This window comes from Harpia harpyja, chromosome 18, assembly GCF_026419915.1.
Source record: "Harpia harpyja isolate bHarHar1 chromosome 18, bHarHar1 primary haplotype, whole genome shotgun sequence".
NCBI classification, from domain to species: Eukaryota; Metazoa; Chordata; class Aves; order Accipitriformes; family Accipitridae; genus Harpia; species Harpia harpyja.
The window spans coordinates 23,386,286-23,409,731 of record NC_068957.1 but is presented as its reverse complement, the minus strand read 5'-3'; the positions used below and the strand labels follow the sequence as shown (position 1 = coordinate 23,409,731).

The 23,446-nt window shown below is 41.8% G+C and overlaps 2 protein-coding genes and 1 long non-coding RNA gene across 8 annotated transcripts in view; 2 read left to right on the top strand and 1 right to left on the bottom strand.

Moving 5' to 3' along the window:
* Nucleotides 1-13,177, top strand: part of ZNF711 (zinc finger protein 711) — a 58,948-nt gene extending 45,771 nt beyond the window's left edge. For 4 of the 5 annotated variants that reach the window (XR_008239090.1, XR_008239089.1, XR_008239087.1 and 1 more), the window contains one exon: nucleotides 964-1,051. The gene's annotated coding sequence lies outside the window, so the exon portion shown is untranslated. Of the gene's footprint in view, nucleotides 1-963; nucleotides 1,052-12,551 lie in introns of those variants that run through there. The other variant, XR_008239088.1, reaches the window with a different exon arrangement.
* On the bottom strand, nucleotides 96-22,135 carry POF1B (POF1B actin binding protein). 2 transcript variants are annotated; one of them, XM_052813475.1, is made up of 15 exons: nucleotides 21,482-22,132; nucleotides 15,461-15,499; nucleotides 14,879-14,980; nucleotides 12,805-13,020; nucleotides 11,341-11,471; nucleotides 10,239-10,266; nucleotides 9,160-9,234; nucleotides 6,403-6,495; nucleotides 5,297-5,410; nucleotides 4,969-5,121; nucleotides 4,743-4,853; nucleotides 3,960-4,088; nucleotides 3,602-3,675; nucleotides 3,147-3,261; nucleotides 96-1,308 (listed from the first exon to the last, which is right to left on the bottom strand). In XM_052813475.1, exons 1-15 carry the CDS (start codon nucleotides 21,935-21,937, stop codon nucleotides 1,303-1,305), a joined length of 1,842 nt encoding a protein of 613 aa, XP_052669435.1. In that variant the 5' UTR covers nucleotides 21,938-22,132; the 3' UTR covers nucleotides 96-1,302. The 2 variants fall into 2 exon arrangements, with proteins under 2 accessions (XP_052669435.1, XP_052669434.1); XM_052813474.1 differs by lacking the exon at nucleotides 96-1,308 and having other exon boundaries at nucleotides 2,895-3,261; nucleotides 21,482-22,135.
* Nucleotides 20,974-22,960, top strand: LOC128153758 (uncharacterized). Its single transcript, XR_008239092.1, has 2 exons — nucleotides 20,974-21,078; nucleotides 22,515-22,960. It is a non-coding gene; the product is annotated as an uncharacterized LOC128153758 (long non-coding RNA).
* The last annotated feature ends 486 nt before the right edge of the window (nucleotides 22,961-23,446 follow it).

Sequence of the window (23,446 nt, the reverse complement as noted above, 5' to 3'; positions counted from 1 at the left end):
TGTCTAGAAAAAAGGCAGTTACCAGACCATCTAAAACCAACCCCCCTCCAGCCTCTCACATAGATGTGAGATGTTTCCAGTACAGACAGACATGATTCAGAAAGTTATACTTAAGTTTATTTCATAGTTACACATAGCCTACAGCGTTCTCTCACCAGTAAATGTTGTCTATGATACCTATTATTTGTGAGTAGAAATACATGTCTGCAGAAATAAAGCAAAGCAAGAACCCCATGGTAAAGACCGAGCACCTTTTGATTGCATAGTTTAAAATTTCCGCTATGGTTCTCTGCACTGTGTTGCTTAGACAACTATTTAATTATTAATACCAAATCGTTTTCAGAGAATTTCTGTGGTCCTGCAAGGAGCAATAATTGTAAATGGAAGGTTGGTCTGATAATGAAATTTAGTCTCTAAGCTATTTTCATACTAAGTTTTTCTATATAAAAATATACAAAGTTCTTGAAATTTTCAAGCACAGCAAAGTAAATACTTATGGCTGGTTTGGGAGCTTATAAAAGTTCAGCTGAAAATACATCAAGTCTGAGGTCAGCAACATTCTTTAAAATTAGCATTTGCCCAATCACCTCACTGAACTAGGTAACTGGTATTTGCCAATTCAGTAGCTAAGTTTGAGGAGTTGTATATCTATCTGGAGTAAGTTCAGTAATTTTCCTTTGTGTTTTAGCTTCCCATACATAGGCAGATGCAAGGTAAGCATTTTTCAGTGACGCATTTTTCAAGCTCCCCATGAAGGGTGTTTCTGGGGTTTGTTTCATCTTCACTAGGCAGCAGTAGATAAAACAGCAATCTGAATCAGACAGACTGGAACCAGCCATTCAGCATGTATGGGACTGGAATGTGTGTCATTCTCACTTCTCAGCATGAGTAGACAGGACAGAAAAACATAACTAATAGTGCAAAGAGGAAAAGGTTTCAGATGTCTTCCTTTTGTCTCTTAAGATTGATTCAGGACTGGCTGAAGAATAGTCATGTCAAGAAAAACTGAAGTCCACAAAAGAGCGGCATACCACTCTCTCCTGAGCAAAAAGTAAGTGCATGAAAAAGTACAAACATTTGTACACAGATGTTAGTGGCAGATTATGGACACAGGTAACAGAATTCTTTATGATGAGGATGAGACGGTGTTTTCCATCATCTTTGTGCTTCCCTGTCCTGAATGTGTTCCCCAGCCTTTCCCACTATCAGACTGAACCTTTTTCAGATGCAAAATAGCAGAAAGTAAAGCAATTTTAGTTGTCGTGACTCCTTTGAGCAGCTCTGATGGCTTAGAGATTTCTTTCATTCCTGAAAGAAACAAGCAGCTTGTTAGAAGAAAATACACAAACTTATTTCTGTATACAGAACTGAACTGCCTGGTATATAAAGCACGTCTCATTTAATTAGGTATTTATTTTCTCTAACAGCCTGACTTTTGAAGTGTCTCAAGTGGCCAGTGAGCCTTTCCTCCTTAACAAATGCTCAGCACATCAGTGCTCACAGGGGCCAGGACTGGCAAGGTCAAAGCCGTATCATTAAGCTCTAAACGGTTTTGTTCAGCAAGAGGCAGATGTCAGAACTGGTATGATTCACTGTCTCCAGTAAACACCACAACAAGGAAAATAGCGCTTTTTTTGTACTTAGGAAAACAACCAAGAACAGGCAGTTACCAGATACCTAAATAGTAGGTATTACAAAATTTCTACCCTAAATGTTGTCTCTAATATATCTAGGATCAACATTACAAAGAACATCTAACTTAAAGGACTGAGCATGGTAACTAGTCACTGCTTGAAAGACCGTTATCGTGGGCAGGCTACTTGCTTTCCAGTAGAAAACCCACGCTGTTCAGAATACCTATCAATCAGCATTACTATTCAATAATGAATGCAGATATAAAGATTTGGCTGACAGTACATAAACACAGAAAAAGCACTTGCAAAGCTTGGAATAAAGGTGAAATTGGCACTTCTCCAACTTACCAAGTTTATCTTGCAGCAAAGTGATTTTGTTTCAGCTGAAACTTGCACTAGTGATTGAGGCAGACCTTGGGAAACTTTAAATACACACAGTTCTCACTTATTTAATGATACTGATCTCTTCAAATGCAGCGTATACTCATCTTTTCCATTTTTTGTAATGGAAAGTACGCCTAACTTCTGAAGTAAGCTGGGGAGGGTTTGGCTTTATCAGTGTAATTTCTTTATTACTGTTCAATTCCTTGACATTTCACTAGGTTGCAATGCAACTGGAGGAGTTTTATGAGATCAGTAATAAAACTCTGCTGTTTGCCAGCGACCTCTAACTTTTATTTTCTTAATCCTGCTCCAGGTAACATATCCTTTTAGAACATGCCAGATGTTTTACCATTCCTCTACTTGGGCTGCTCAAGTAATTGTTTTCTGGGTCACATCCCCCACAAAGCTACTCTCTTGTTTATTTGTGCTGCTCTGCCATACTCTGCCTGCAGACAGCGTCATCAGATTCCATTGCTCAGAACACGCGGTCACGAACTGGCCCTGTTGCTCTTCCTCAAGCCTTCACCTTGTATTCAGACTTGGGAACATTACCTTGTGCCCTGTAACATTAATAGCTTCTGCAGTCCTGTTTGTTTGTTTCCATTTTGAATCACTCCTTAAAAGGTCACCACACTTCTGCACTTCCTCGGTTAGTCACTGCCCCGTCTCAAGGTAAGTTTCAGGGACATGGTGCTTAATATGTTTTAGTAATAGTTTGGAGTCATTAGTAGTGATGATTCAGAGGAGTGCTGCCCATCTGAAACACTCCTTCACCCGAGAGCACAACACGGAAAAAGCTCCTGCCTGACTTAACTCCCCAGTACAGGGGTGCCCGGAAGACCGCCTTGTGCATGAGGGCAGGCGCGGGTGTTTGTTAAAGGTAATTATGTACCAGAGAAAACAAGGAAAGGTTATTTTGTTTATACTCCACCCAACAATTACTGCTGTCTTGCAATAGACGGTACAGTTCCTTGACTTTCATCAGTCACTTTCATGCTTTTTGCAGCCAAGTTAAAGTAACACTATGGCTTTCTCTCAGATGTCAATTTTGGCTCATACTTGCTTTGAAGTTAAATTGAATACTTGGGAATTTCAGAGACTGAATAGTTGATCTCTAGGTAAACTTACGTGTTTCCATATCTCTCCAGTCCTCTCAATTACAATAGTGTTTGATTTATTGACAGGCGGTGTAACCTTGTAGTCATCAGACAAGAGACCCAGAATTGGATACTGATTCCTGTACCTGTATTAAAGAGAGTTGCAAACCTGTAAACTGAAATCTGCATACCCGTGTCCAGATCACTAGCTCTGATCTTGCCACACATTAATCCCCAAAGATTTTCACTAGTAACTAAAAAGTTACAGTCATTTCAATGTCACTTCAATGTGCTGGCCACCCCTCCAATTGCTGTTACAATGCTTAGTATTGAATCCTCCCTGGATAGGAAAACCTATCTTGACTTTCTCCTCTTGAAGTTGAACAGGCAGCATTAAGACATTTGCAGGAGTAACTTAGTTAATAGAGGCTATACAATGGAAAATCAAAAGGATGTATATTTAAGAAAGGTGAATAACTACATTACTTCTTAGTGATGATAGCTGTTACACCAGGGGACTGACTGCCTGATAATTTCTCATGCTTCAGTCGGAAGAGGTCCTGAGAAAACCAAAAGTAAACATTCAAATGAAATAACGTTTTCTGAAGTATTAATTCCTAAAGTCACAACAAAATATTTGCAGAAGTTCCTCTCAAAGAGCAGTCCGAAAAAGTCTGTCCTTCTAGAAGACTGGGAGAGGAACAGCATTGAGTTAAAAAAATCCTTAGCCCCGATTCCTGAACCAGGAGAGTACAAGTGACTTCCGAGCAAGTTTCCACCTACACAGTAAGTGGAGGCTTAAATATAAAAATTCTTAGAAGATAAGTAAGTTGTATTATTTTACCTCTTGCTGCTGTTTAATAAAAGCATCTTTCTCCTCCAACATCGATGTCAGTTCGTGCAACCTTATTTGCAAGTCACTGTTACTTCCTTCTCTCTTTGATATATCTTGCTGGAATTGGCATAACTGAGACTACAAAACACACGTTAAGGAACAGTCAGGTGTTTGGTGCTCCTTGCAGGTGAGCCTTCAGTACTTATCTAGGACTCCAGAGGTATTTTTTTCATTAAAATCATTAACAGTAAGACCCAATGATTTTCAAGTAAGAATGTTGTGCTGCACAGCAAATTCAGAAGTGCTAACTGGACTGAATTGTACCCAGTATCAATTTAGTAGTTTTATAACTCAATAAAGCTAATACAACACTGAACAAGTTGAACTGGCTTCCAGGGTGGTAAAATATTACTACAATGATTTAAATAAGAGATGTTTCCTACATACAGTCTTGACTGGGATTTATTTTTGTTTTCTGTTGGGTGTCTTGGCTAGTTTCTTACTTTATCAGGACACACAAAATAGCCCTTTAGGAGAAGACTGCTAATCTGATTACGCCCTAATTTCTACATCTAAGGAATTGTATTTTTTTTTTTTTAAATCACAGTTTTATGTTCTACCACAAGGGTTTCTGAGCCATCATTAGTGTCTATGTATAAAGTAATGGCAAAACCAAAAGATATCTAAAAAGTATGTAAGGTAGATCTTTTCTGTTCGTTAATTAAAAAAGAAGCTGTTTCCCTGCAGTCACACAAGGTGAGGAATACACACGTGCCAAGTTAATCAACTTACCCTAAGACTGCGGATCTCACGATCTTTATCCTCTCTCAAGTTATTGATCATCTCTACATAACGGCTAGAGAGTTCATCTGTGGTGGTCTGTAGTGTTGGATTAGAGCACGCCTACAGAAAATGAAGTAATTTTTTATTTTAGAGAGAGAGTTTTCATCATTAATTTTCATATGCTAATGTATCTGTGAATAACAGCTACTGAACACAGAACAAGTGAGCCTATTACCTGTAGTTTAAGGCTCTGGATCTCTTGCTCCAAGGCACGCTTGCAGTACTCCAGTTCCTTTAGCTGACACTCCTTTTCTCCCTCACTGAGCCGCAGAGAGAGGAGCTGTTCTTCCAGAGAGCGACATTTTGCAGTACTCTCTCTGAGTCCTTGCTGGAAAGCACAGAAGTGGAATGAATGCGTGGTGTTCCTTAAGGAAGTGACAGGGTCACACACGTACCGCAAACGTATACCAGGCAGCAATTACTCCGAATACTCAAAAGTCAGCATAGTGGCTAGTTTTTGGCTGACTGTAATAAACAAACTGAAAATAGGTTTTTAGATTTACCTGCTGCTGACGATTATTCTCTCTCAGAGAAGCCAACATAGTTTCATATTCTTTTACTTGAGAATCTTTAAAAGCCAAATCCTTCTTAAGTAAGACACTGTCGGTTTCTAACTTCTGTAAGACAAAGTGTTTACAGTCAAGAGCTGCAGTTTTTCAGTAAACTTTTCCCAGATAGATTGAAAGTGCAACATACGGAGTAATTAGTAAGTGATGTTTTAGAACTGAGAAAATAAATACTCAATTTTCTTGAAACAATGGGTTTTTAACTACGTACATAGCGCACAGTTGCCCACCACTGTAGTATCTGTGGCTTTGTGTTGTGTGGTAAGCACTGGGATCCTGCAGACTGCTCTTTCAGTCTGTCCCAGAAAGAATTATTCGTAGTTATTAAACAGAAACCAACAAAAACCCCGTAACTAAGACCATTTCACTGCACAGACTCCTTGTTCTATGTTAGAGATGACAGTTAAAACTCCCCCTCCCCGAACTTTGCATTTTACAGGAGAACACTGAAGTTTCCAGCAGGGCCGAGTACTTGGGCTGGTGTGGGAAACGTCTCTGCTTTCCTAATGGGAATTATCTACTGTCTGTATCAGTAGCTGTAGAGCTCCAGCTTCCGAACTGGGATGCCTGTACGCTGGAGAACCACTGCAGTTGTTAAAGCCACCAGCTGACAACAGCTTTCAGGAGTGAATGGAACTGAGGTCTCCCAATGCCTGGAACAGCGCTAGTAAACAGGCACTTGGTGTACACTCCTTGTCCATGTTCAAAGTAAAAACACCGTTCCATATGTCTACACCAGTGTAGATTATATATGCAGTGTATATACCAATTCAGAGCTTTAATTTCACTCAGCAGGGTCTTTTCTTCCTTTGAAAGGATTTGTTTTTTTAGGCTTCCACAAACTGAACACTTGAAAACCACTGCTAGAAAGAAATACCTCATCCACTGTACGAGTCTTGCAAGTCTATTAATAAACCAGCCATTTCCATTAAAGCAACTAAAGCCTGGACTTCACAGTTTAAATTTCATTCTAACAAACAGACTTCCTACTGACAGGCAAAAACAAATGGATGAGGCCCCAGGAACTGAAAACCATGGCTTACCCCCAAGTCATCCTGCAAATGGCAGAGCTCTTCACGTAAATTTTTGAAAGTGGAAAGCACGAGTCTCAAAGATTTATCTGATGTCACTCTCATCTAGGAGGGGAAAAAGATGAAAATGTGTATTTCTGACTCATTAGTAAGCTTTGTTCACAATACACTTGACAATAGGTAGAACAGAAAACTGCTATACTGCTGAAAATAACTTTAAGGCACGTCATTCTTTGAAGTGCACACAGTTTCTACAAAGAAACGCATTTTCAGGCACTTTGTTCTGCAGATGGCACAGTTTTTAAACTACTGCCTTGTAATACAGGGTAACGTTTTTAAAATGGAATGAACAAGAGAGTAAAGAACTGCATTTGTACACCAATAAAGGGAAAAATAAATAAATGTGTTAATATTGCACAGTCATTTTTTGAGCATTTAGAGCTTTGTGACTTAACACTGATTTAAAAAAATGACTACCTTACCTGAGAAGTCACAGAGGAATAAGTTATCGTCTTTGAGATCTGGCAAAGCACGCTTTCAGCCCAAGGGCAAGAGTATTTAATTAAAATTTTTTTAAAATTTAAATAAAGGCCATACAACCAACTCCTCCCTTCAAAACGAAAAAGATTCTGAAGATTAAAGGAGTCAACTGTATGAAAAACAAAGGCAGTACTGCCCAATAGCCCAACAGTGTTCCCTTTTTTTCTTTTAATGCATGTTAACAGCTCTGTGTTGATTGATGTTAAAACACAAATTGCTGCATTTTGTGATAGTTTTCTAATATTTGAAAGAAGAAAAAAAGATTTTGAAAGAACACACCAAGTAATTCCTCAAGTTTTGACTCACCTGGAAGGGCTGAATATTCTGTGCAAAAGATGTATTTATTTTTTTTTTTTACTATCTATCTGGACAAAAGTGAAATCCTTCTGTCTTTCTCTTCCTCTGATACCTTCCCTTAACTTTATTTGTTGCTGTCAAGATCTCCGTCAATATGGTGATTAGCCCTTGTCCTATTTTTTATCCCCACTGTCGTGCTACTATGTAACTGAGGATTCAAAAATAACATTTCTAGTGTAACTAACTCACCTGTTCATTTGTTTTTTCATTAAAGTGGAATTTCAGTTTTGACTTATGATTTTGTTGGTTTTATTATTATGAAATAATATACTACAAGAGTTAATTAGAAGAAGGAATTAAGTCAAAATGGTTGAATTTAGACTAAAAACATAAGTAAATCCCCACTCAGCAATTCCTTAGTGCTAGAGGTTGCTAAATTCCAGAGGTGTCATGTACTTTCACAGTGAAATTCTCCATGCCCTTAGACCTGAGCCTCTGGGCGTACCCAGCAGAGTGTTTATCTGAGCAGTGTGACAGCTAGCTCAGAGTCATTCTCGGGTGTGAAAACATACCGTACCTAACTCTGTCCGAGAGGTCTGTAGTCGCCGAGCACACTTTGTATGTATGCTGACAAAATCTGGTTCCCCAAAAGACATTATAGCTGCATTTTTTTTAAGGATAGGTGTGAGAATGTAAAACCAGCTGGACATACAGAAAACGGGAAATACGTGTTTCAGCTCTTTCACACAGAGGTGAGCTGAACCGGCTTCCTGGGACGCCGGTTCTAACATGAGGTCATGAACTATTTCGGTGTCAATGTCCACCTTCATTGTAAAAGAAGCACAGATAATTCAAGTTGGGAGGTCGCTTTGCCCAACCCCCCTGCCTGAAGCAGGATCAGCTGTGAAGTCAGACCAGGTTGCTCGTTCACAACTTTATTCAAATGGATTTTTTTTTTTTTTTACCAGGAAGTGAATCTAAGCTGCAGCTCCCAGGTAGGATCACCTTAGCCCTACCTCGGAGAGCCCAGATCCAGACACACCTGCTGAGCAGTGCAGGTGGTTTGGGATCCTGTTCTAACATACCTACATGTCAAATGGTTCGGGAGTCGACAGTGGGATTCATGCTACAGCACTGGTTTTCATCTTTTATCAAAGGCAGAGGCCAATTCCAACTAGCTATCTTCAAAGCACTTTATAGAGGTCGAGTGTTTTTCTAAAAAACACATTGCAGAGTATTACAGTGCTGGGAAGCAACAGAATGAACAGCCATTATCAGAACCTTGCATTCGTGTCTGACTGCCTTACAGCCAAACCCACATGGCTGGCGACTGAAAAGGCAGGTCGAGATGGTGAGGTAGCTGAAGAACAAGATCAGAAGAAACACAAAAGCCTTTATAAATGGAACCAGAACAGAAATGGTTACGTTCTGTTACCAAATGTCACAAGCATGCCTCGGAACTTAGTGCTATGTTAGAGGGTTTTAACCAGAACATTTCTAAAAGTTGAGACCTAAGTAATAAGCATTCTGTGTAGTTGGCAATTGATAGCCAATTCAATATTCAGTAAAGCACCTACTATTTGCCTTTCGCTTTTGAAGTGAAGCATTAATATACAACACAAACAAATAAAAAGATGAAAGATCTGTGTTCTCCTATAATTGGTCAAAAGCCAAGATAGTTTCCAGTGAAACTGCAAGAAAGCACCAGTAAAGCTCAGTTTAAAATACAGGAGCAGTCTGTGGAACCAACTGCCACAACATGGCACTTCGAGCCACCTGTATGATTCCATACCCTTTACTCTAGAAAAAACGGAATAAGCAGAATGTGGAGTGAAGTATGTGATGTACAAAGTCCCTGGTACGCATAAGCCAACTTCCACTGTTTCAAGTTACCGTAGGCTTCCACACCCCCCCTCCACCCCACTCACATACCTGGAGGAGATAACGAATCTGCTGCTTTGTTGCCTCAGACAGTCCTTTAGGAATTAAATCTTCGATATCTTCAGTCTAAGCAAAGAAGGGAGGAAAAGGCAGACATCTTGATTAAGAATTTTGCCTGGTAGATCATAATGTGGTTTCTTCATTAATTACACAGGTCTACTATGAAAAACGCCTTTAGTACAAGGCAAATAAGAATGAAAATAGATCAAAGTGTATCCAGAAAATTTCCAAAGTCTTATATATGTGTGCCATATAAAAACTGAGATGAAGTGATATGTGAAGCATATATTCAAATCATTGAGTTTAACATTTATTTTAAAAGCAGTATTCAAAACAATCCTCTCTCAAGAAAATAACAGCTGACGCTAAGGCAGAACTCCCAGCAGTTTATGATAGGAGCAAATCTCGTGTTTTTGAACAGACTGTCAATAAACTACAAGTGACCAATGTGTCACAGGAGATACTGCCAGTGATTAAGTGGCATTGCTTCATGTAATTTAATCCTAGACAAATATTTCTGCCATCATATACACAATGCCTTTAAAGGTCACAGAGGTGCTGATGATTCTGTCCGCCCGATTCATAAAAGTGAACTTTCTGTAGACATAGGAAGTCTGTTCTGTCAGCTTACGTTCCTCTCATTTCTGCGAGAGGCAGTATTCTTCAATTCTTGCAGTGCATGGCAGCACGTGTTGCTGAACAGCAGCTTTATTGGTAAGAGAGTGAAAGGTCCTTTGTAAAAAAAGCGTAGTGAAAATACATGTACCTGTGTAAGTTCATTTTACAATGAAACCATTATTGGCACAACAGGAAAGACTTTCAAAATTTGACTCTCATACTGGAATAATGCAAATTATTAAAGTTTCCTTTCAATATTATCACGTTTGCAAATGCATGCCTAGCAGTAGGTTTCAGGCTCTGAATGTTACTAACAAGCAGGAATCGTTAACTAACAAAGACCAGCATCCTTCATTTAAACTGGCTTGGCTTAGTTTGCTTGAAAACCCACACCATTGTTAACTAGCACTACATGTCAGGGAACGGCTTGGTCAGAGCACGCCGATGCTTACCTGAGACGTAAATTCAATGTCATGGTTCCTGTAAAACAGACAAAATCCAAGGGACCGATTAACAGAAAGTTTCCTGAGGACTTTAAGAATTCATGCCCGCATTCGCAACTATAAAAAGATTATCTTTCAAATACAGAGCAAGGAAGGATCTTTTATCAGATTAAGAGCTGTTACCTTCCTTTTAAGGTGCTAGGCAACACGAGTTGTTAAATATGGCTCCATGTAGAAATATCTGAGGAGACTGGAATACTAATAGCAGTACAGTTAACACAGGCTAACTATCTCTGTTTCTTTGGGCAGTTATCCCCATTATGTTCGGTTAACCCAATTACATTCTTAATTGGCTGGGTAATGGTTTACCCAGAACTATGCTGCAATATATTGACATGCCTGAAGTGTTTACTTTGCAGTGTCAGGTTTTTTGTGATGATGCTTCAATTCCACTTTTCCCCTGCTATGGGACCACTTTTCTTCAGTGAACTTGGAAAGCACCGAACGAGACCGGGAGCGAGGGGGGAAGAATGAAGTAATGGTGATGGTGAGGGAGGGCTAAGAACATTGTGAAGACTCAGATTACTGGCTGCTGTGATTCTGCATTTCTTTTCAAAGACAATCTGTAGGGCTCTGCAGAATACATGCTTAACATTAATTTGCATGTAGATACTGAGCTTTATGCCTTATGGTGGCCATCTTTTAATCCATGACATAATACCATGACAGAACAAAGGAAATGGCAATTTGGACATTTGGGTTGTTTCACCAGGATGTAATAACAGAATTTATCATTAAATATATGTCAGAGCATGCTGTAAGTGCACTTGTTTGCTCTATGTGCAAACAAGCATAGGATACATAATTGTTACTGCATATTAGTCTAAACAAATTTGAAAAAGCATCAAATTCAATACATTTGCTTGGCTTACAGCATTTTTATGTCCTCAGTTACTCAGCAAATTAGACGAATGTGTAAAATACACAGTCAATTCTAGTTGTCAGGGAAGAAAAAATAAAAAAACAACTTGCAAACAATACTGTCCTTTCAACTGTGCAATGCCAGGATTTCTGGAATACAGAAATGATGGAACAGGTATAATGCCAATACCTTCCTCCTATCTTTTCCACATGCTGTAGTAAACAACTGTGCAAGTCGTTGGTCTTGCGGTGTAGTTCAGCAAGGAGCTCACCAAAGTAGCGGCAGTCCAGCTGGTCATTATTTTCCTGAGAGCAATTCACCTAGCAGAAAATATGCAAAATGATCATATTTGAGTTCCCTTCTTCGGGATGAAAGCTGAACATGAAAATGCTACAAGTACGATGGATTCGGTTTTGATTGCTTTTACTAATTTTGCAGTTTGTTTACACTGTTCCTTTCCCTGCTATTGAGTCTTCCTTGTCTTCTGGTTTTCAGTAAACTATAGAGAAATAAACGACTTCCTTTACAACAAGAATACGCAAAGTAGTATCTTCTACAGCAGTGTCGTCATCATCATCATGCTAATATGGAAAGTGTTGAGAATTAGGAAGTCTCATTACTATACATGCTTCCATAGCTGTAGTGGATAAACGCCTGTGGGCACCACCCAGATAAAACCAGCCGGGTGCAAGATTTCCCACTGCAAAAATGGTATTTGTATTGCCACAGTTCAAATGTTTACATATGTGAACAATAAAAGAATTTCAAGAGCAACCCAAACTGTACCTAAGTTGGTTATGGGAGTATCTGGCTATGGAAGATTCCATGGAGGTCTGACGCTGAGGTCACCAAGCATGTTTGTCTTGCCACCTACATACTGAACAGATGCATGGGGAGGGCTGCTACACTCCCTCCCCCAACAGAAATCATAGTATACACGTATAGCAAGCCTCCTGCAGCCCTTAGAAACTCCAGAACTTGCAACCTGCTGTAAAATGAAGGGCAAAGGAAGCTAGTTTTGTGCTTCCAGTTAATCTATGTCAAATACTTCTTCATCAAAATGAAATATCTTTGAAGGCCTTGTTGATCAGTTTAGGTAGAAAGCAATCCTGAATTGATGTATGTTGAGTTTATAAAATAACATATCTTTTCTCCAAAACTAGAGGCATAAGCCTTACATTACTCCATCTTTGTTGTACAACGACTGACAGATGAAACCTGACTCAATCAATGGGTAACACTCCCAGATAAAGAAAAAACCCAGACAAACCAGCAAGACTTAACACATTTAAAGGACAACAGAATGATGATCAGTCAGTACACCTAAGTGCAGGTCTATGCCAACAAAAAATAGGATACAACACCTAAAACAGCTTTTTTTTTTCTTTTTTTCTTTACAGCATGCGACAAAGTCTTGGACAGTTCTAGACAATGTCTGCAATCACAGCACACAAAGTAGTTACCTGCAACAGACACACAAACTCTGCTGTTTACTTACAACAGGTGTATGGTGCTTAATTACCCTACTGCGAGTTTGAACAAAAAGTTTTGAAATGGGAGATTAGCAATTTTACGTATCTGTAAAGTTTTGTTCTCTGCATACAAAACAAAAATACACTGTGAATAGTAAAACATTCAGCAAATGATTCTTACCGGTTCACAGGTTTGAACTGTTACCCTCCTCACTGTATTTCCTCCACAGTCATCGCTCACAGAGACTGGAATTATTTCACAAGGGTTACTGGTCTGTGTCTGTTGGCACTGGTGAGTGACTTGTGACTGCTCAGAGTGCTGGAAGGGCTGGGCAACATGGCACTGATCGGCTTGCTGGGGAATCTGACACTGGTGCGAAAACTGATACTGCTTCTCCTAGAAACAAGAATGGATTTTTTTTAAGCTGCTGGACACATCTTAATGAGATGGAAGCTTAATATGACTATATAAATGAATGAAATGCGTTTTTGCATGGAATGACTGATGACAGTTTCAGATATTTTAATAATCCTAATAAAATGGCTTTTTTTCCCTAATTGGACATGAGTTTGCCTCACACTTTCACCAACTCCTCAAATTTTAGTAGCTACAAATGAAAAGCACAGGAGAGACACCTTTCCCCGAGTTTTATGTTTCATTATGATGTTACTCTTAACATACTCAGGCAATGGGGACCTCCATTATTTAATTTAACACACATGCATATCCTATTTCATTAAGTAGAGATTAAAAAAGAGCTCCAGTTGAACTACTTACTGAGTTTTTGTTACGTCAGGAAAAAATTAGTATAGGGAATGGCTGAAGACATTTTCCTCTATAAATACGTTCAGCAATTCCAGATTCAGAGTGTACAATACATAAGGGACACATGCGTCTTGTTTTTGTAATTTGGGAAAAGTGCTGTTTACAAAACCACCCACCAAAACAATAAACTAGAAACTAGTTTATGTTCCAGTCAAAACACTGCAATTTACCGATTTCAGCAAACTTCATTGTTTGTCTAGATCATGGCTTTTACAAGTTTACTTCAAAAATTACTTGTTTTGTATTCTACGTAGAAGTATATAAATGTCAATCATCAGGTAATTTTGACTTAAAACTCACAATGCAGTTACATTTTAAAGGTTGAACCAACATCTAATTCTGCACCAACATCAGACCACAGAGACTACATTACATCCACGTTACACAGTGGCACAAGAGGAGCAGAGTGAGGACGCAATACCGACATTCTACCGGTCTCAGGAGGTTTTACATCAGGTTTTGAAAGGGCTACACACCCATTAGCAGCCGTAGCACACTGGGTGCACTCTTTCAACACGTTTTAATTTCACCTGAAAGAAACCTAGTATGCATGGTCCAAGACCGTGGTGCAATGTAAACCAAGGAGTGATATGTGGTGGGAGACTGGGAAATTTTCTTCAAAACTACACTCGTGATTTGACTTAAATCTACATACACCCTGGGTAACAAAAAACAGAAGTAGAAATATGGTTTCCAGGACTAGACTCCACACTTTTTACATTATTTTCTTTGTACACCATCTGTGGAAATAAAGAAGCTATTATTCATAATTATCTCTACTTTTCTCCCCTTTCCACTTCAGAGAATGGTATCACACCTGATTTATCTATCTAAAATCCAGAATGGCATGAAAACCTCAGTTTTAAAAAACAAAACAAAAAACAGGTAAGACAAATCACTCTGAAATACCCTTCATTTCAAATTTTTTCCTGTTGAAAACAACAGTGTTTCAGAGCAATAAAAAAGGAATAATATTTTTGCTATTGACAAAACACCAATTCTAATATGAAATTTCAGATAGCTTTGCCAAATATATTTTTTCAAGAATGGGTTAAAAAAAAAGTCTTTTCAGTTCATTTTTTGTAAAAATTTATATTGGTCATTCTGTTGTGGAGCTACTGCAAGACACTAATTCTCAGTCAATGTTCAGATAAAGACTGACAGTGCTAGAGATACAACAGCAGTTTTCATTGTTAGTGTGAAATAATAAATTCTTAGTAAAAATACAGCAGATGTTCCAACTTCTGTTCTCCTTACATGCAGAAATTGTTTCCTTTACTTTGAGAATGTATCCTATACCTCAACAAGGCAATTCTCAGGTTGGCAGTAGTTCCCAACAACAACAACAACAAAAACCACCCAGAAACATTACTTTTCTGCTACCACCTCCATTTTCTTTTGCAATAGGTTATATAAACAACCAACTTACTTGGTGGGGATTTAATAGCTCATATTTTCTTATTGTCTTTTCATAGATGACATTACTTCCAGGACAGAAATTCCCCCCTCTAAGAAATGGGGATAACGGCTCCTGTAAAACATTTTAATAAAAACATTCATAAATGCTGTCAAACAGCAAATTCAGAATTAGTGTAATTTTGACTAAAAAATGATACAGGTTTTTTGTAATTTGAAGACATATATACTTCGAGATCGTTCTTTTAAGATATGTATATTTCAGTTTATGTCCATTTGGAAACAAAGTGACTGTGCTTCCACCTAGACAATATTTGAAATAAACACAGTAGAAACAGAAATTAATCTCCGCTAGCAGTACTACTGAAGCATATTAATAGAGACTTAACTGCTGAGAGTTGGGAAGCCTGACTGGTGATTTTATAGCATTTTCAATCCTGAACAATTTCACCTCTCGCCATCAGAGGTATGGGCCATGGGATTTCAAAATATTTAGCATACTCCAATGGAAGTGGCTGAGCACTTCACCGAATCAGGATAATTAAGGGAGGAAGAGTTACACAAGCAGAACTCCAGCACTAAACAGTTTTCCTACCTGATCAGGATTCTCGATAATAATCCTTCGAACAGTGCCCTGCCAAGGAAGAAAATAAGCAAAGATTCAGTGATTACTGCACTTTAATCTCTAAAACATTTTATGCTCAGAGCTTAGGCTTACGTGGATTCCCAAAGTAATCTGAATATGGTCATCAGCTATAAACATATTTCTAAGTGATTTCGCCCAGTGGATCTCAATGTTTTAGAGCCAGGGCCTTTCCACCCCAAAGGAAATAACCTATGTACAGCGTGGCAGTACGCAATCTGCTACTCTCAGTCTTAAGTTTGTTTTTTCTCAATCACCTCTTCGCAGGCCTGAGGGAATTAGTCCTTATTTTCTGTAAGTGCCAACAGAATAGGATACAAATCAAAGCCGACACACTGAACTAGGTCTTCAAGGATCCCGTGTCCCCTTTCCACAGACACCGTCTTTTATTTACAGTCATTCATGTTACATATGAAAGTCAGCTGGTGTAAATGGATGTACATCTTCAACGCTTTTTGTTTCACCAAGGGAAGAAAATTTGTATTTTGCTCAAACACCGAAATGGAAGGGTAGAGGAACTGCCAACAAACCACTTCGGGTCACTATCCAATGCACCAAGCAGTGGCAATTGTTTCAAAAAGTGGTCACAAAACTCTGTAATTGACACCTATGAAAAAAGATGCCCACATGGAACATTTGCACATTCTTGAAGGAAAAATGAAATATGCCTTTTTAAATTACAGAAATCTGTGAGTGACAGCAGTTTTCTTTGTTTTCAAATAGATTTTTTCACTGTTTTTCCCAGCACTGTCTACAAGCAATTGCGGACATTGTCTTCCATTTTGTGGACCACCACCAGTTACAACAAATCATACGCATTGCTTGAAGTCTCCACATCCAGTTCTTTACCCAAGTAAGGAAAATTCCCACTGAATCTTATCTAAGGATTGGGCAGTTTGTTCATTTACAGCATACTATTTATTCTTCCTCACAGTACAAACTTCCAATTTTCGTAATAAATCATTTTTTCCCTTAACCCGTGGGCAGTGCTTGGGAAGTTTATATTGCTGCAGTTCAGTCTTGGAGACATTCTTCATTGGGTAAGAGCAGCTCTGAAGTAGGTCAGATTTCCAGTTGTGAACTGTTGCATAAGTTTAGGAAGCCTGAAGCAGTTTTCCAAATCTCCCAAGAGTGAATCATAACAGCACCAGGAAAGAGAAATCAAAGTAGAAAAGAAACTGTTTTCGCAGCAATCATAGTAATTAAGAAATCTCAAAATTGTAATTGCTGCAGAAAACTTAGAAAGCTGCTTACTCCTCCTCCCACATGCCATGTACTTGAGGTAGGTCCGTCAAGGAAGGGAACCCACCGACGCCAATAGAACTCTCTGTATTGGGACATGAAAAGAGACAGTACGGAGGTCTAGAACACACAGCCCAATTCCTACATCACTCTTGACACCTACAGAATTTCAACTAAAAAGTAAAATACTTAAAAAATGAATGCCCACTGGTACTTCCTTCACACCAGTTTCACAGCAGGCATACCCCTGACTCCCAGTACCTCCTCTGAGCCAGGCAAGGCAGCTCCGAGCTTCGCACCACTGGCTCTGTCCGTCGACAATACGAGTACCGTGGGAGGGCAGTAACTGTTCTTATTCAGAGTTGACTACCATCGTATGGCACATGACAACAAGGTAAGCACTGCGCATGAAATTATAAGACACATTTTCAATTTACTGAAAAGTTGGACAAATCTGCCTGAACTAAATCATGCTGCCACAGGGCTTTGGAATACGTAACTCACACTCTCTGGTTTAGAGGGGATAACGTGTAAAATTATTTTATCTAGTTACCTATGTGTTCTCAGAGGAATACATTCAGAACTGAGAAGACTAGAGCATTTTAAGTTGAAATATAATATACTTTTATAATATTCAAAAAGACGGTCTAATCATATGTGGAACATCATACAGAACCTACGAACGTTTTGCTTGGATGAAATTATGCTTATTTTTAAGATACCCAAACTCTTTCATTTCCAAAGAACTTTGATGCAGATACATTTCCCTTGCTCCTTTACAGACAGCGATTTGCCTGCCCTTCCTCCCATACCAGCCGAGCAGGCTGGACCTGCACAGGCTGGAGGGAACCGAGAAGCCAGAAACCCTGCGACTCTGTGCCAGCCTGAACTACCCACACGCGGTTCCTTGCTCTGCACAAGGAGATGCCCTCTCCAAGGCCTCTGGAGCCGTGCTGCAGGAGGTACTGCTGCGATGGCAGATGACCTCGGGCTATTTCCATTTTTCCATCATTCCCAAGGGGCATAGCTCAGGCTACTCTCCAATTTCCTACAATGCTTTGGAGAGGCAACATTTTGTAACTGGGAGAAGGAAGGGGAGGGTGGGATTCTAACGGGGAGGGCCCAGTGCTGTTGTGGATTTCAGTGGCACAACTGGGCTTGGGATTTGTAGCGACTTGATGAGTCATTCTGGGTCTACGTTTATAAAGATAATTTCAAAAGGTATATGCTAACCTTTGAAAATGATTTCTGCTAGTCTTGAAGGTTTTTAAGTAAGATTTTTAAATTTTAAAATAAAGCATTAGATAGATTTATCCAGTCATCATGTGCAAATCTTAGGCAAAAACAATCAGTACAGTACCTTTTATTTCAACAAGTTTCCCTTTTCTTCAGACAAACCAGTGATTAAGGTGAGAACTTCATCTATGTCAAAACCTTTTCTCCATACCATATTGTCTTGTTAATTACAAGCAATCCAGTCATCTAATCAGAATTTATGAGTTGCATTTGGCAGCTGAAATATGGAAATGGCAGGCTACATTTGAGGGCTGTTTCAAACAATACAGGCAAATCTTACAAGCTGGTTAATATTATACCATTTTCACAACGGGAGGCGAGAGCCCTAAGCACTTCGCAGAACCGAGCCCAGCTGTGAAAAGATCTCACTCACAGTATTTCTCACGTGGATAGACAACTCCTACAAACACTTTCAGAATTCTTCCTGCTGCACTGACAGCAGACATCTTGTCTGTGCCATTTCATATATTATTTTTTCATCACCATGGTGAAAGGGTTCATACATGTAAACCATACTGGAAAAGAATTTATTCTAAACAACATTATTCATTTAGATCAAGCAGATGAGAGCAAAACTTGCCATGAATTACTCCAGATGAAGCTTGCCATGGCTGGGAGTAGCATTTGGCTTCTACATCAAGGATAAAAAAAACATTAGACCAAAAAAGTAAAGAAAACTGAATCCTGAACTACAAAAAATACAATCACATGTACTCTATGCACCCACCAGTTTCAAATTTTCCCTCCCTCTAGCTTATTAAAAATGTGCATAAACACAACAGAACACACCTACCATGTGACATAATAAGACAGCGTATCAACAGTGACATAGACATTTGTTATCATCGATCTACAAAGCTCTGCAGAAGTAAATTAAATATTACTCAAAGATAGCCCTTTGCCTTGACAACACTAAGAAGCTTGAACTACATACAGCTCTAGGCTGCCATTAACTGAAAATTCTAGTGTTAAGTTAAAACATCTATGTGACTTAGGTATCATTACATTATTCAGTTTATGCAGCTATATGTGACCTGCTCAAAGGGCAACTGAATCAACTCTTTTGGAAACTCCCTACACTCTTCCCAGCACTTCTTTCTGACAACTCCCATTCAGCCCCAAGTATGCAACTTCTGTCCACTCCCAGCTGACTTCCCTATTTGTTAGTGTTTTCTTCTTTAATAACTTCCTAATAATCTTTATTAAGCACCTTCCCTCTCCACCATTAACACTGCAACCCACACAAAGCCCGATTTGAACTACACCCTCTTTTGTCTTTAAAGTCTAATCCAGCAAAACACTTCAGCAAAAAATTATTTTTCATCAGCATGACTTAATGAATTCAGTGACTAAAACAGATGTTGAAAATTAAACATACTTCGTAGAGCAGAGACAGCATTTGAGTCTGTAATCAAACTGTTCACATACTTATCTGAGTAGAGGAAGCCTGGGACTGCACAGTATTTATTCTAATGAATATTTAATTAATTGAATGCAATTCAGACTATCATCTAGCCTAGTTGAGCAGATCACTTATCTGGGAGGTGAGAGACCAGTGTTTACACTCCTGCCCCACATCTTGCAAAAGAGGGATTAACAGCTTTGATGCAGCGGGAATCTGTCTGTCCTATCCAAGTCATATAAAGCTGTTAGTGAAGCCGCTCACTTTCCAGAATTTACAGAAGCCATCTGCAGAGGAAGGCAGCCCTTAGACTACGCAAATATGGCTTCGAAAGGAAATTAGATTTTGTATTGGTCTTAATCCCTATTCTTTTTCATAGTTAAATATTTTTATACCACAAGAAAAAAAATTAAGTAAGAGTTCAGCTTGAAACAAATATATGTTGCCATATCGCATATAGCGTACCAATCCTACTTCTATTGATATTAACGACAATCTGATTTATCAGAGAAAAAATTGTTTAAGAATAAATTCTGATCTCCTTTTCTGCTTTTATAGTCAAAGCTGTTCTTAAGTGATTGGTTTCTAGTTTTGTTTTTAAGATTTAACTAAGATATCAATTGCATACGTTAAAATCATATTAAATTCCATCAATACCTTCAAGCCGTTCCCTGAATATACACACAGTAGCAAACCTGCTAAACTACATTGTGAAGACTTAAAGCAAAGCTAAATGAACTCCGTTTCTTTGTCCGCTTAGTTGCATACGTTATTAGAGCATCATCGATTCAGAGAGAACTATTAAGCACCCACACCTTTGTATTATATTTACACGAGTAGTAAGCAGAGAAGTGGTTCTGCCTACGTCCCATCAGTGGGAACGGGAGCACCCAGCCTGCAGAAGCAGCAGCACGGGGCTCCTGCTCCGGCTGGATTTTTATGGTCCATTGACAAAATGAGCAAAAATATTGCAACAGAATAAGGTATTTAGAAGTTCAAGTTTCAAAAAACAAACAAAACACAAAAGCAAACTGGACTTGCCAAACAGGAAACAAACTGACTGATCCATTCAAAATCGAATGAAAAAGAAAAAAGTAAAGGGAAATTCATTTTAAGAGTTCTCGATTCAAACGGGTTACCGAGGTGCGAAGCCCTCCTCTCTCGCCTGAGACAGGAGCTACTTCGGTAGCTGCCCACTTCACAGCTGAGCCCCTTCCTGCACCGCACCATGAGCCCGGCTCGGCCCGGCCGGGCCCGGCGGGGAGGGCTGCCCGCCCGCCCGCCCTCCCGCGGGCTCGTAACCCCCCACCACTACAAGCTGAGCGGGTCTGGGGTACACACGCCGCCAAAGCAGAAGCCCCGCTGGGGTTTGAAGACGACCCGTTCCGCTCCCGGGGGTCGCGGGAGCTCGCAGGGAGCGGCCGGGCCGGGCCGGTCCCCTCAGGGCAGCAGCGGGGCGGAGAGCGGCCCGAGGCCGGCCCTCCCCGCCACAGCCCCCCGCTCCGGCGACCCCTCCGCCGGGACGGAAGAGCCGTGGGTTTCCCCCCCCCCAAGACGGGTGTTTTGTGGAAGGGCTGAGTGTTTTTCAAGGCGGTCAGGCGCACGGACGGGTCTCCCCGCTCAGCGTGAGGTAAACCGACTCTTTCAAAGGAAAACCCCCGGCACACACGCGGGGCGGGCGCCGAAGGGCTCGGCCGGGCTCACCCCGCGGCAGGCCGCGGCCCGGGGCTCTCCTTCCCCGCCCCGACCCTCTCTCCGCCGGGCAGCACACCCGCGGGAGACCCGCGGCCTCCCCGCCCCGCCGTGCCCGGCGGCCCAAGGGCGTCTGGCTCACGGCCCGGCGCCGCCTTTGCACCCGGGGCGGCCTTTGCCCTCGACGCCGCCTCAGCGCGGGCGGCAGCGGGAAGAGCCGCGGGCCGGCGGGGCGCGGAGGTGGGCCGGCGGCGGCGCAGAGCCGGGGAGAGGGGGAAAGCCGCGGCCGCGGGAGAGAGGGCGAGGGCGGGCAGGAGACCCGGCGGCGGCGCCCGCCGTACCTGTTGCGGCGGGTCGCAGCCGGAGATGACTTGCTGGCAGCCGTGCGAGCATTCCAGCGGCGAGGCCGCCCGGGAGGAGCAGGACGTGCTCACCCGCCGGCAGCCGGGGCCGTAGGTCCGCACCCGGTCGTACGCCACGCTGCTTTCCTGCTGGTGGTGGGCCGCGGGCTCGAAGCACGGCGGGGGCCGCGGCGGCTCAGGGCAGGGCGGCGGATCCCGGCACGGCGGCGGCGGCGGGGGCTCCGGGCAGGGCGGCGGCTCCCGGCAGGGCAGGGGCCGGGGCAGCGGCTCCGGCTCCCAGCAGGGCAGCGGCCGGGGCAGCGGCTCCGGGCAGGACGGGGTCCGCCGGCCGGCGGGGAGCGTGCTGTAGTGCTGCTGGCGGCGGTAGTAGTGGTGCTGCTGTTGGAGGTGCGGGGGCAGCGTGAGGGGCTGCAGCTGCTGCTGGCCCCCGTACATGCCGGCCGGGGCCCGCTGGCTCCAGAGGGAGCGGGGCGGCAAATGCAGAAAGGAGCCGGGGCAGGACGGCGATTAGTACCTGCGAGAGAGCCGCGCCTAGGGCGGGACACACCTTCGGGTGGCGGGCAGAGCCCCGCGGCCGCCTCCCCCTCTCCGGGCGGGCGGCCAGCCGGCGGCGGGCCCGCCGCTACCAGCGCGCAGGGCCGGCCCGGGAGCGGAGCGGAGCCGGGGGGAGCCGCCTCTCGCCCCTCCGTCGGCGGGAGGGCGCAGCAGGGGCGCAACATGGCGGCCCGGACCCCGGGCGGGGGGTGGCAGACGGCCCGGGCGTGCTTTGCAGCAGATTCACCTTCCTCTCTCGCCTTCGGGTCCTGCCCGGCGAAGGACTTCCAGGAGCGGATACCGCCCTGGGTTCCGGGCTGCTGGTACAGCACCGTCATGCAATCTCGCTGATGGAAAAAGTAGAGAAAAATACGGCAGAATAAAGCCCTTTGTTATTAGCCTATTTACAGCCTGTGTAGGGGGAGCGTACATACATAGTTATCTGCTGCTCAGTTAAGTGACTCAATGCTTTTCGCAGGAGGTTATGAACTTTCCCGCAGAGCACTTCGCATCTGCAAGGAGCCGTCGCCTTCTCCCCCATGCAGCAAACTCTGCCTGTAGCAGCGGTTGTCTGGGAAATGAGTATGTTTTCTAAATGCGTGCATTCCTGCGTCTGCGTCGCAGAGGACAGGCTGCCTTAGGTAACTGGATTGATCGTTACAGGTGGACTACAACGCGGCACTTATCCAGAAAGGATGGAGTTAGTTACTTATTCAAAAATCTCACTCCGTAGAGAAGAATGTGAACTCCAGTTAGTTTCTCAATCCAGTGTATTTTCGTTTGGGTTCCTTTGGCTGCATCAGGCAAGCCCTAACTGAGAACTTAACTTTGTTCTGCAAGGTAATGTAGCAATAACATAATTGTAGAATCTTGTGTAATAAATATTATCCTTAATAATAAACCTCACATTCTTAATTTTGTCAATTTGTTTCCCCTACATGCTTGCTATGCTTTAAGGTCGCACAGTACAGTCACACAGAACAAAAATTAGTTTCTATAGTACCTATTACGGCAAAACATCTTTGATGTTATGGAGCAATACCAGCTGTGTTATTCTACATGGCGTTACATTGGCCATTCACTGAAAGCTCTGTCTCAGAAATTAAAAGTGTGCTCACAAAATCAGCTCAACAGGCGGCTGGGAAGCTATGAATTTTAGGATGACGTCCTACAACAATTCAGTATTTTAAGGTACTGTGACATCTGGAGACACATTCATCAAACATTAAAAGTTTCACTTTTCCTTCAGGCGTGAAACCAAAACAGACATCTAGTTTACATATGAGTGTCTATAAAAAGCATTTGAGGTAAGTTCTAACCCACTGGTTTCAAAAAGGAACTATATGCAAAGAAAACCTATGTTCTCTTAAAACCTCATTCTTGGTTCACCAGCTTGGAAAAGCTATTGGC